This window comes from Ovis aries, chromosome 2, assembly GCF_016772045.2.
Source record: "Ovis aries strain OAR_USU_Benz2616 breed Rambouillet chromosome 2, ARS-UI_Ramb_v3.0, whole genome shotgun sequence".
In the NCBI taxonomy this organism is placed as follows: Eukaryota; Metazoa; Chordata; class Mammalia; order Artiodactyla; family Bovidae; genus Ovis; species Ovis aries.
Window position 1 is genome coordinate 220,479,211 of NC_056055.1, and position 14,270 is coordinate 220,493,480.

The following is a 14,270-nucleotide window of genomic DNA, read 5'->3' on the forward strand; positions in this document are numbered from 1 at the left end:
ACAAAAATATTTGTATCTGTATAGCACTTAACATAATACATATGTATTATTTAACATTTTATTCCAACCACGTGAAGTACGTCTCATAGCTATCAAGGGGTTAAATCACTTATTTAAAAATTTATAACTAGTAGGTGGTAGAGCTAAGACTAGACACCCAAGACCTGCTCTCTTAGTTCAGTGGTCTTTCTACCGTTTTAAAGGGATGAACCCAAAGAAGAATGGAGAACTTGATTTATACATTAAAACTTGGTATAAGTTCAGATATGAAAAAATGAAGAAAAGAATTACACAAATTTCTGAGAGAAGTGGTAAGAAAAAAGTGACCAAAAATTGACACAATTTTTAAATGCAGGAATACCAACTTTTCTTTTGATATACACCTATATCCGCTGGATCATCGAAAAAGCAAGAGAAGTTACAGAAAAACATCTATTTCTGCTTTATTGACTATGCCAAAGCCTTTGACTGTGTGGATCACAATAAACTGTGGAAAATTCTGAAAGAGATGGGAAACCTCTTGAGAAACCTGTATGCAGGTCAGGAAGCAACAGTTAGAACTGGACATGGAACAACAGACTGGTTCCAAATAGGAAAAGGAGCACATCAAAACTGTATATTGTCACCCTGCTTATTTAACTTATATGCAGAGTACATCATGAGAAACGCTGGACTGGAAGAAACACAAGCTGGAATCTAGATTGCTGGGAGAATATCAGTAACCTCAGATAAGCAGAAGACATCACCCTTATGGCAAAAAGCAAAGAAGAACTAAAGAGCCTCCTGATGAAAGTGAAAGAGGACAGTGAAAAAGTTGGCTTAAAACTCAACATTCAGAAAACGAAGATCATGGCATCCGGTCCCATCACTTCATGGCAAATAGATGGGGAAACAGTGGCAATAGTGGCTGACTTCATTTTCTTGGGCTCCAAAATCACTGGCTGCAGATGGTGACTGCAGCCACGAAATTAAGAGACAGTTACTCCTTGGAAGCAAAGTTATGACCAACCTAGATAGCATATTAAAAAGCAGAGACATTACTTTGCCGACTAAGGCCTGCCTAGTCAAGGCTATGGTTTTTCCAGTGGTCATGTATGGATGTGAGAGTTGGACTATAAAGAAAGCTGAGCACCGAAGAATTGATGCTTTTGAACTGTGGTGTTGGAGAAGACTCTTGAGAGTCCCTTGGACTGCAAGGAGATCCAACTAGTCCATCGTAAAGGAGATCAGTCCTGGGTGTTCATTGGTAGGACTGATTTTGAAGCTGCAACTCCAATGCTTTGGCCACCTGATACAAAGAGCTGACTCATTTGAAAAGACCCTGATGCTGGGAAAGACTGAAGGCAGAAGGAGAAGGGGATGACAGAGGATGAGATGGCTGGATGGTATCACTGACTCAATGGACATGGGTTTGGGTGGACTCCGGGAGTTGGTGATGGACAGGGAGGCCTGGCATGCTTCGGTTAATGGGGTCGCAAAGAGTCGGACACGACTGAGTAACTAAACTGATCTGAACTGACACCTAAAGGGACAAGGAATACTGTACCACTAGCCTCTGACACTAACTCACAATATTCACTTCTTATTTCTGTTAGAAAAAGAAGAGAAAGAGCACAAAAATATTATAGCTCTATTATACAGATCTATCTCATCTCCCATTATGTAGAAGTCATCTGTTATTATAAAACTTTTAAGACAGTTGTGTCTTATTTAACAGATGTTTATCTTTAAACCTACCGGGCTCTGTGATTGTCTTCGGCTTCTCAGTTTCTACAGAGTCTGGATTTTCAGGCATTTCTTGAATATCATCTTCTGCAAATCCAGTATCAGGGCTGCTGGTTGGTTTATCATCATCTTCATGACTGAGAGATGGTGAGGCTTCTCTTTTACTTATCTCTAAAACAGCTGCTAGAAGTTCCTCTTCACTCATTCCGTCAAATCCCGAGTTTTCCAATTCAGATTTATCAGGTTCTATTCTGCATGATTTTGAATCCTAAAGAATAGAACTGCTTTTAGAAGAAAACAGAATGCCTATAAATACAGCAATCTTAGAGTTTAAAGTGATATGTTTTATTTCTAAAAAGTTTCCTTTCCTTTTTCTTTTTCTGGCTGTGCCATGTGGCGTGTGGGATCTTAGTTCCTTGTCTTCTGCAGTGGAAGAGTGGAAACCTAACCACTCATTTGCCAGGGAATTGCCAAAGTTTCCTTTGACGTTTTGGGTTAACAACTAATAACGAATAAATAGAGTCACTGGAAAGCCTAATTTTCTTTTAATTCTTTATGTATTGACTACATATAAAGATACATGTTTCCTTGCTTGATTATAATAAATGTTAAGTACACTCTTTGTATACATTTGGAAAATACATAAAAATAATAAAATAAACTCATTCAAAATCCACCACTCAGAGATATGTAAGTGTTTTTGGTATATTTTTTCCAGATATACATGGATCACACTGTAAATATTATGTCGCTATACCTAACATTCTTTTTAAAATGTGGGTAGCTCTCATTCTTTTTTTTTGAATAGATGAAAAAAAAAAAACTATCAAGATTTTATAAATATTTATAAGTTATTTTATGAATAAATTTCTCTGATTTCTGGGAGAATTTTTCACTTTGTCATTTCTCACTCAAGGTCAGCAACCACAAACTACCTCTAACTTTAGACAGGAAACAGTCTGAACAAAAAAATAACTACTGAAATAATTGTTATTTTACTGAAATGAGGTTTAAAATCAGTTTCATGAGATGATGCAACTCCTAAAAAAGCTTATATCTTCAAAAATGTTAATTATCATTATTGTGTGTCAAGACTGAAGATGCTGTAGGTTGTGCCTTCACACCCATCAAACTTTTAGATTACCTTGCTGGCCTGTTGATGTAAAATATTTACTATGGGTCCCTCATATTAATAATTAGTATCAAAATAATGCAAGTAATTATTTGAGAACCTGGTGGCTCAGATGGTAAAGAATCTACCTGTAATGTGGGAGACCTGGGTTCAATCCTTGGGTCTAAGATCCCCTGGAGGAGGGCATGGCAACCCACTCCAGTATTCTTGCCTGGAGATTCCCCATGGACAGAGGAGCCAGGCAGGCTACAGTCCAAGGGGTCGCAAAGAGTTGCACATGACTGAGTGATTAAGCACACACAGCAACGTAAAAGTAGCTCTGAAGATTAATATTAATAGGAGGAAGCTATTTATTTACATCCACTTTCATTTCTTAAAGTATCAATCTTGGAAGCAACCTAAGTTTCTACTGATGGATGAATGGATAAAGAAGATGTGAAATGAGTGTGTGTATAAGTGCTCGCGCACACACACGATGGTACATTATTCAACCATGAAAAAACTATGAAATTTTGCCATTTGTGACATCACTGAAGGACCCTGAGGGAGAGAAAGATAAATACTGTATGATTTCACTTACATGTATAATCTAAAAAAAACAAACAAAAAAACTAAGCTCACAGATAGAACAGACGGTGGCTGCCAGAGGTGAGGACTAGAGAGTCAATGAAATCAGTGACGGGGCAAAAAAGTACAAATTTCCAGTTATAAAATAAGTCATGGGGATGTAATTTACAGTTAATAATACTGCATTGCATATTTGAAAGTTGCTAAGTACATCTGAAAAGTCCTCACTCACTAGAAAAAAAATTTTTTTGGTAACTAGGTATAGTCATAATGTTAAATAGATTTCTTGTGGTGATCATTTTGCAATAAATATACACAAATATATCATGTTATACAGTTGAAATTAACCTCATGTTTTATGTCAATTATACCTCAATTTAAAAAAAGCCTCAATTCACGTTTAAACACACAAGTTGTGTAGCTACAAACAGCATACTCTTAAAATTGTTTGAACAAGTGCGTTAAGCTTACGATCTATTGTATGTATTTATTAAGTTTGCCGATGTTGCTTATGAAAGGCATTTGTTTCTATAGTCAAGATATTTTGATAAGAAACCACTTACCTTTTCCAGCTCCTCCTGCTGCTGTTCACTGCCTGACATTTCACAAAGCCTCTGGCTAAGGGCTACAGAGCGTTTAAGCTCATCTTCACTGTCTGAATCAAGGCATAAAGCCAAAGAGGTCTTGGATTTGAAGGAGAAATTCCTATTATTTAAGAGAAACAAACAAACAGACAAGTCTATGTAAGTGATAAGTAAATATCTGTCCTTGTTATTTCTTTGAAGTATAAATATCAAAATAAAACAAGGTTTTTCCATTATGGAGAATGATTTAACAGAGGAAAAAAAAAAATCAAAAGAGGTATATTTAAGCATTACCTTTGCCCTACTCCAAAAGAACCATGCTTTGAAAATCAGACAACTCTTATGCTATTTTATATTATCAGTAAACCAATCACTTTGTGCCGTTTTTCTTTTAATGATCAACTCCAAAGAAGTTTGTTACTGTCTTTATAAAGCAAGTACTCTACTGAATGCATGCAGACATAGCAATGAATATATGTTTTTGACAACAGAGTGTATGAGGACTAATTTTTGCTCTTTAAATTAACAGTAACATTCCACTTATCCATTTATATGCACGTCCAACTTCTGGCAACCTCTACCTTCTAGAACACAGAGACTCAAAAGGTTAAAAAAAAAAAAAAAAAAGGCTTCTGAGGAAGGCAGTAGTTTCTAAGCTCATGAACTTTACTGTTTAGACAGGGACCCTTCTTCCCCAGGAAAAGGTGAATAAAATAATGTAGCAAGTTCATCAAGAAATGAGAGCTAAGAAATGAGAGAGAATAACCACCAAAAGGACAATAAAGAACTATAAAGTAATTGAATGTAAAGGCAAACTGTCTCATAAGAATTAAGAGCCTCTGAGGGCATTACCATATTAAAACACAGTATAATAATGGATACTTACAATGCTGGTTCTAAGTCATTACAATATATTTAAATTATCTTCAGTGTGTTTCATTTAATAATATAAGGAATTCTACAAGGTTACAGAGATATAACCATCTAAAATGGTTAAAACATTTTAAAGATTAAAATTAAAAAGGCAATGTTTTAAAAGGCAAGCTTCAATCATATAAAAATTCATTTATTTGGAATATGAAATATTATTTTTCAATGATACTAGATAAGTAAGGTGTTACTGTGTTGTCTTCTAAGTGAGCCAAAAATAAAGGAAAAAGTGGTAAAGGTAAAAAAGCACAAACTTTCTTTGATGAAGGTTAACATAAATTCATATGCTATACTAAAAAAAAATGTCAAATGGAAGTTAGAAAATGTAATAATCTAAATGTGAAAACTATAAATAAACATATAGAATGATGGCATCAAGAAATAAGAGGCCACAGTGGAAACCAGGAGGATGTGTAGCAATGTAGATCAAAGAAAAGAGGCAAGTGGTCAGCGATAAGCCCAACCATGGTCTTTGGCTGAGAGCAGTCAGGGTATCACTGCACTTCAGCCTGAACACTTGAATAGCCTCCCAATATGTATTTAAAAAGAGTTTTTAATATAACTTCGAAAAAGCCAATTAGCCATCTTAATTCTTCATTTCTGATTCCATGCTCACCAAGTAAAACTGAACATACCATTTATTTATTTATCTATGTAAATACTTTGCTGAAGGAGGGTGACACCTGGCTACTAACATACCAGGGTCAAATGTGACAAAGACTATCACAGAAGAACCAATGGTATTTTGGTTCATAATTCAGCCTCTTTTAAGTTTGATCGGCATGACAGGTCTTCTAGGGCCTAGTCATCTTTATTGACCATCTCTCAAATTCTCATACCAGTAAGACCCTGGAGAACAGATTGACCATGCCAAGTATAATGATGCCCAATGAAACCATCTCTTTCTTGAAACTATAGTGATTTGGTACATAAAGAGTGCATTCCATTAATAGTTACTATATTCACAGAAGGCAGCTTGCCTGTAGTAAGGAAAAATATTCATCCTGTAAAGGCATCACTTGCTCACTTTCTAAGCAGCCAAGTGGTATTGCTCATTTGTATCTTGAGAACGGGCAAGAGTATTCATATCGGTACCATTTCAGATTTCTAGTCAGTTAGTCATCTGGTTCTAATTGCACTGAAAAATAATTAACAGGAGGAAAAGAAAACAGCAGTTCCCAAATGTCATTTTATGGTTATATAAGCACCCCAAAAGCCCTTAAACAACAAAAGTGTCTCTTTTCTAAAAGTACTTTGGGACATCAAATCTTTAGAAAAATTAGTTTTAAAGTCAAATGACAACCAAGTCATTTAGAAATGTCTAATCAGGAACTGTAATTCTAGTCAAATCATTGAGGAGGTATATTAAAAAAAATAGATTTGTCTCCTTCTTGGACAAACTTCTGGTCTGAAGCAAAAATATATAAAATATTTGTAGAATAGCTACATTCTAGCATGTATTTGTCTTCCTGTCCCTTTCCAGAATGGCTCCAGTTCAGTGTCTAAGATAAGAAGTCCCACACTAGTTAGCAACAGGTGAAAAGATATTTTGAGATCTCCATGCGTGTATTTGAAGAATGGTGCTTTTTATACCAGTAAGGGTTACTTTAACCCCTCAATCCTAAAAATTCCTTGTCATCTGTCAATTTCTAGAGTTGTAGGATGGAAATATTACATACAAAAGATGATCTAAGAAGTTTTAAAGCAAAATTTTGAGAGGATCATCAGAACTTGCTTCAGTGTTAAAACTTGATATACCCTAATTACAGTTCAAAGCAGATTTAGGAAAATTCCAAAATATAGTAATGCAGATCAGTTATCATGCAAAAAGAGAAACAATATGAAAAGGGGAGGGGATAATCCTGGAAATTAGGGTAAGCCAAATCCTTAAAAATACAAATTTTGGGTACACAAGAAATATAACTCACTTTGAAGGTGTAGAAGGGCTGGTGATGCAGGAATTCACCATTTGAGAGGCTTTCAATGGTCTAGAACTATCAGAAAATTAGAAAATATATAATGTATATAATTATATTACTAAAAAAATATACACTTAACTTATAAAATGAATTATCCTGTATTACAGTCCCTTATATATCTTCTTGAAAAGCAAACAACTATACTTTTCAACTAATAATAGAGGCCAAAAGAGAAAACAAAATACTTTCTCTAGGCTTTGCCTTATCTAATGATCTAAATAAATAATATTGGAAATGAAGTCAAATACTGATACAACAGGAAAAGAACAACTTGGGAAATTCTCTTTGTCTCAGTTCTTTTAAGCAAAAAAATAGTAACAGCTCTCATTTATTGAGGACTTACTAGATGTTAGGCACTATAAGAATTCATACATATTACCTCATTTAAAGTTCACAACTACTGTTATTTTCCCTTCAGACAGGTCAAGGAATTTGTCCAAAGTCTCAAAGGTATTAAATTGTACAGTCAGAGAGCCCAGTTTCAGGCCTGTGATTGTAAAGAGCCTTGTCTACTGGTATGAAATGGTAATATTTCCAGAAAGAGTACTAGCTCTACCAGTAGAGGGCAGTTTGCATCAAGCAAAGATATCCATTCTAAAGAAAGGCCATAAGAGAATATCCAGAAACACTGACTCTCTGGGAATACGTTATTGACTCAGGGAGGCGTTCAGTGTAAACCTATATGATGTAGAATATATTTCAAATATTAATCCAAAAGGGAAATAATTTTTACAAAACTTCATCAATTCATTTTAGCAAATGTTTATCACTTAGTGTGTAAGTATAAAATGGAACTACAACATATGGCTCAAAGTAATGCAAGTATGCAGAGGCAAAAGCAACATCTGAAGAAATCTTAAGGTTTTCCCAGGATTCATGATGATAAAATAAAAAGTTACTTCTTTTCTCATGGAAAAATTTTGAGGCACCACTGAAGTTCTTTGCTCAAACTGGTAATAATACTTTTATGAAGACACAATCTATTTTAAAGGTCCCAGCATAATATTTAATATACTGTTTCTCAAGTTTGCATACTTCAAAGAGTCAGCAAAGACATTCATTAAAAATACTGATTCCCCAGTCCTATATCAGATTTGCTGAAACAGAACTTCTAGGCAACAAACACAGGAATTGGTAATTTTAGTGTTCAGGGGGCTCTTAAGACCATGCAAATTTGGTTTGTATTCCTCAAATGTATAAAACTGTCTTCCAGTGATCTAAAGAGTAAGGAGTACTCCCTAAAAAGTAATTTATTATGAAAGGAAATTAATGCACATTGAAAATTGTTATTAAAGCATTTTTTCAATTACTTAAATCACAAAGTAATTTAGCACAGAATCCTCAAATAAAGCAAAATTAAAATCTCCTTCTTGGTATGATTTTACCTGGAGTCGTGTTATCTAATTCAGTTATTCTTCTGATCAGATAGTAAAAGTCTTTCTACTTCAAAAGGGAAAGAAATTCTCAAGGACTTACACTGCCATCTGTGCACTCCAACCAAGGTTAAAGGGTGGTTTCGTATTTTCAGTGCAATGAGATGAGAGGGTCAGGTATCTTGGAATGATGACTTGCTGCCCAATCTTGTTGTTAAGTGAGAGAGCAACATTGAAGCTGTATCGTTTCAAATGAAGTATGAGGATTCTGAAAAACAGAAGATGATGACACTACTAGCTCGAATATAACAGAGGTAACTCTTTTACAGCTAAGAAGAGATCACTTAACTATGTTAGACAAGCTTTTGATTTGAAGACTACAATAGGCCAAACTAAAGATCTGTCAAGGAACATTTACTGAATACGTGCCATGTGCTAGGCATTGTGCTAGATACTAAGAACACAAATAAAAATAAAAACACAGGCACTGGGTAGTTTATTAATTGAGAGGTTTGGGTAAAATAATGTTACTAGAAAAAAAACAAAACATCAGTTCAGTTCAGTCCCTCAGTCGTGTCTGACTCTTTGCGACTCCATGGACTGCAGCATGCCAGGCTTCCCTGTACATCACCAACTCCTGGAGTTTACTCAAACTCATGTCCATTGAGTCAGTGATGCCATCCAGCTATCTCATCCTCTGTTGTCCCCTTCTCCTCCTGCCTTCAATCTTTCCCAGCATCAGGGTCTTTTCAAATGAGTCAGTTCTACGCATCAGGTGGCCAAAGTATTGGAGTTTCAGCTTCAGCGCCAGTCCTTCCAATGAATATTCAGGACTGATTTCCTTTAGGATGTACTGGTTGGATCTGCTTGGAGTTCAAGGGACTCTCAAGAGTCTTCTCCAACATCTCAGTTCAAAAGCATCAATTCTTTAGTGCTTTATAGTCCAACTCTCACATCCATACATGACCACTGGAAAAACCATAGCTTTGACTAGACAGACCTTTGTTGCCAAAGTAATGTCTCTGCTTTTTAATATGCTGTCTAGATTGGTCATAACTTCTCTTCCAAGGAGCAAGCATCTTTTAAACCAAAACATATCAGACAAGAAAACTGAATTTTAAAATACTGTATTGATACTGGGTCAAATCCTTAAATTATTTATTTCAGTGTTATATAGTTTGTAAAAAAATGGGTGTCATATAACCATAAGGGTCTACCCTATAGCTCAAATGGTTAAGAATCTGCCTGCAACACAGGAGACCTGGGTTTGATCCCTGGGTCAAGAAGATCCCCTGGAGAAGGGAATGGCAGTCCACTTCAGTATTCTTGCCTGGAGAATCCCATGGACATAGGAGCCTGGCAGGCTACAGTCCGTGGGATCACAAAGAGTCAGACACAATTGAGTGACTAACATTACTACTTTATAACCATAGATGGTAATTTAAGTGTTAAACAGCCCTTATATTTGACAGTGAAAATTTTTTTAAGATGCCTTTTGATGAGAACTATTCTTATCTCTTCTCTAGAGAAAAGAGAGAAACAAAAAGTTTTCTCCACATTCAAAAAAAGTTCTATAAGATGTACATGCCCAGTCTGGTTTGTGGATCTGAAAAGGCTTTTAGCTCCGTGGTGTTTTTAAAATTACTACTGTAGTAACAATTTTACCTCTAATAAAGAATATAATCACTGTTTAACAGACTAAACATATTTCACAGCTCACAAGAATACTTTCAAAATTGAATTTCAGAACACCTATGGGAATAATGTTTATGGAAAACTGTTTCCTTTCTTACTGTATATACCTTCACCAAAGAAACAACAAAGTCAAAAATCTGTAAACTGAAGTTACTGACTGTATTTCTGTTAAAAAGTATGCAAGAATTCATAGCCTTCAAACTCACAACTTGACAGAGTATAAGAATCCAACTGATGTGAAGAGACTAAGATGAATGTCAAATGTGAAATATTTGACTGAACTTTCAAATGATCCCACCAAAATAAAGGGTAATATGAAACAGTCAAATCATCACTCATCTGTAAAGCTGAGGTGGACTACAAATGAACAGATTTGATAACGATATCAGGGCCTTCAAGAATAAAACAGACTGATTTAATACTGAAATGAACAAAAATAGAGCAAGTCCAGTAATTAGGATTTATGACACAAAGGCTTGACTGATTTGCTTAGTGACAGCTGGTAACACTCAATCCTTTTTAAGATTTATTCCCCTGACTCTCTTGCCTTCCCTGATGGCTTGGGCTTCCCTGGTGACTCAGACAGTAAAGAGTTGCCTGCAATGCGGGAGACGCAGGTTCAATCCCTGGGTTGGGAAGATTCCCTGAAGAAGGGAATGGCTACCCCCTCCAGCATTCTTGCCTGGAGAATTTCATGGACAGAGGAGCCTGGCAGGCTATAGTCTACAGGGTCACAGAGATTCAGACATGACTGAGTTACTAACGTTCTCTTGCCTTAAAACACTCACAAATAGGAAAGAATAAGTCTCTTAAGGAAAAAAAAGACAGACTATGGTCAACATAATACTGCTATGATTTAAAAAGCCATTTCTTTAAAAGAAATTCATTTTATAGAAAGGCACAGTTACAGAATGTAAAAGAACTAGTCCCTAGGGGCTGGTTCCAAAAACTCCACATTCATTCATAGAAAAGTGAAGCTTCTAAAAGAAAGGAAGGCACTCTGAAGGCAAAGTGCCACATAAATAATGTTAATAATAATCTTGTTTGTGGTTGAGATCTGTTCTTGGAAAGAACTGAAAGCTGTTCTACAATCATATATTTTTAAACTAGTTTGGCTTTATGTTTGTTTATACAGATTAATACAATATAAATTAATTTCCTTCCTAATTCAGAATTCTTGAATTTCAAAAAGCTTCAAAATCTCTTGAAGCTTTTCCTGTGGATCTTTACTCCTATTTCTTGAGGATTTTTTGTTTCAGTTTTCTCTAGGTAATGATATCTGCCCCAAACTTTGGTCCTTTTAGAGCAGTTGTTCTTAGTGGGCTGTCACCAGAAGATTGAGTTCCATTATAAGAAAGGGGTAGAGTTACACCTAACAGACCAGGAACTCCGCCAAACTTACCAACTTACCCTCTGAAAAAAAAGAAAGCACAAATTGCAAAAAAAATTACTTTTATTTTCACACGCACATGTGTATGTGTCTGTAGCATATTTTTATAAGGTCTGGGGTTAAGAGAGGGAAATTATAGCATGACAGATTTTAACTGAGTGTTACACATTATTGAATTAAAATTTTACTTTACTATCTCATTTCTGTCATTATTCCAAAATCTCATCAGCCTCATCCTCTTGTTGCCAACTTCTTGGGGCTCTCAGGTTCCCTCTTTTTCAACATTTCAAATTCTCTTCCTTTCTTATACAAGGGAATTCTAGCTTTCCATTCTCTATCCTCTTCATGTCTTAGCTTTGCTAACCTTCTTTACCAATCCATCTGATAAGCCTCACTTATGCACTAATATTTTTCAGTACTTTAAAGAAGAAAAAATGAAGAAACAATCAATCTTACCTGGGTAGCCTGTTAAATTTGTGCCTGACAAGAGCACATTTTCCACCACATTTCTCACAGGAATACTCAAGTTCTTCTGCCTGTTAAAAAGACAAGGGGGAAAAATTCCAGTTTAAATTTTGTGTCCAGAATCACAAGCCTTACTAAATTAAGACCTAATCCTCAAAATATAATGTAACATATGCCCTGTTTCACAACTTATAATTTCCTTTTTTTAACCATGGAAACAGCTCAATTTATGATAGTAACCACAGTAGCAGATTTCCAATGGATACCTTTTCCCCATGGATACACAAGAACCACTGCTAAGAGAATATCCAGATTTTAACATTTGGCCATAGCAGAGATAAGATCACCTTCAAGGTTAGGCGGAGTTCCTGGTCTGTTAGGTGTAACTCTACCCCTTTCTTATAATGGAACTCAATTTTCTGGTGACAGCCCACTAAGAACAACTGCTCTAAAAGGACCAGTTTGGGGCAGATATCATTACCTAGAGAAAACTGAAACAAGATATCCTTAAAAAATGGGGGTAAAGATACACAGAAAAAGCTTCAAATTCTATGATAACAACAGGAATAGTAAGGAATGATTAAAAAAAAGAAAAGCAGAGTATTTCTCTCTGAGTGGAGCTGAATTTTCATCATTTCAAGAACAGAAGTTTTTTTGTTTTTGAATCTCAGAGTGATAACCTTGCCTATTTAGCACAACAAAACAAGAACCACTATTATATAGACTAAAGGTGATCCTGGCACATTTCCATCAATTATAAGGACTACTACACAACAGTTCAATTATGTCCCAGAAAATTTCAGAATATCTATGCCAGTGAATCACATATGCAAATATTTATCTATAGCTCTACAGCTCTAAAACAAACATGACTCCCCCTTTCTGTTTCTAACAAGGCACATATAATCTAAAGAAAAGCAGAGTATTTTTTCATTCCTCAGATCTTAGTATACTAACTCAGTACCTCCAATTTTGATTTGCATTACCCAATTTTAGCATGTGTCACTCTGTATTATTTGTTTCAAGGTTGCCTAAAACACTTGCTGTTGAGTTAGATGTATAATCCACTTGAGCAATGAATTTTCTTCTACAGTCAGTTAACAACCATTATCTATTAAGCTTTTAAAAATACTATTTATAAATATTTCTCATTTGTTTCCCCTGCAAGTGTTTTGTCAAACTCTGCCTTAAAGAAAGCAACTTCAAATACAATTATCTATGATATATAAAATTTAGTTATGTGAAAATACCAAAAGACAGTATTTACTCTAAAGAAAAGATCAAGGGAATCTTGAATTGAACGAGGAGGGAGTGGCTTTTTCCTTCGAGGAAGGTCAATGGAGAGGTCATTAAACTGTTCTCTTTTGGGAATAATCTCTCCACATCTGCAAGAATAAAAGAAGATAAATGTAAGAATTCAGAAGCCTAACTGCAATACTAAATAAAAATATACTTCAGAAACACTGTTCCCCCAAAGAATTTCTTATGACTAAGCTTGAGAAGGGGCTTAAAGTGTGGTGCTAGTGGTAAAGAACCTACTTGCCAATGCAGGAGACATAAGAGACTGCGTTGGGAAGATCCCCTAGAGGAGGGCACAGCAACCCACTCCAGTATTCTTGCCTGGAGAATCCCATGGGCAGAGGAGCCTGGTGGCTACAGTCCACAGGATCACAAAGAGTCAGATATGATTAAAGTGACTGAGCAAGTGTATGCAGGCATGAGAGATAAATGCTGAATTTTAGATTTTTTTATTTTCCCAAACCCCACATGCCCCTAAGCCAGTGTGCCCCATCTACTGAGCCTGTGCTCTAGAGCCTGAGAGCCACAATGACTTGAGTTCTCATGCCCCAGCTACTGAAGCCCACACACTCTACAGCTCATGCTCCACAACAAGAGAAATCACTGCAATGAGAAGCCCATGCATCACAACTGGATAGTAATCCCTGCTCTCCACAATTACAAAAAAGTCTGTGCAGCAATGAAGACTGAGCACAGTCAAAAATTAATAAATAAAATTATTTTTAAAATAATTAATATAAACAGAAAGAGAGAATTTTCTCTCTCTGCCTAACTACTTGAGCTGGACACCAGTAGTCTCCTATTCTGGGATTGGTACTTACTCCGTTGGCTCTCTAGTTCAGGTCTTGGAACTGTGCATGCGTGTTCAGTCGCTTCAGTCGTGTCCGACTCTTTGCAACCCTATGGACTGTAGCCCACCAGGCTCCTCTGTCCATGGGATTTTCTAGGCAAGAATACTACAGTGGGTTGCCATGCCCTCCTCCAGGGGATCTGGAGGGACTGAACCCACATCTCTTGCATTGCAGGTGGATTCTTTATTGACTGAGCCACCAGGGAAACCCCCATATATAAACAAGATTAAAAAGCATTGCAAAAATAAAAATTATTTATATTTTAAAGTATTTTATATAC

General features: G+C 35.9%; 1 protein-coding gene across 21 annotated transcripts in view; it reads right to left on the reverse strand.

Moving 5' to 3' along the window:
- The window catches only part of USP37 (ubiquitin specific peptidase 37), an 89,199-nt gene that overhangs the window by 23,939 nt on the left and 50,990 nt on the right, over positions 1 to 14,270 (reverse strand). For 12 of the 21 annotated variants that reach the window (XM_060411297.1, XM_042244233.1, XM_060411299.1 and 9 more), the window contains 6 exons: positions 13,108 to 13,225; positions 11,832 to 11,911; positions 8,394 to 8,558; positions 6,867 to 6,932; positions 3,988 to 4,129; positions 1,738 to 1,993 (listed from right to left, as the gene is read on the reverse strand). In XM_060411297.1, coding sequence (XP_060267280.1) covers positions 1,738 to 1,993; positions 3,988 to 4,129; positions 6,867 to 6,932; positions 8,394 to 8,558; positions 11,832 to 11,911; positions 13,108 to 13,225 — 827 coding nt within the window. The remainder of the gene's footprint in view (positions 1 to 1,737; positions 1,994 to 3,987; positions 4,130 to 6,866; positions 6,933 to 8,393; positions 8,559 to 11,831; positions 11,912 to 13,107; positions 13,226 to 14,270) is intronic. The other 9 variants (XM_060411304.1, XM_060411307.1, XM_060411303.1 and 6 more) reach the window with 1 other exon arrangement.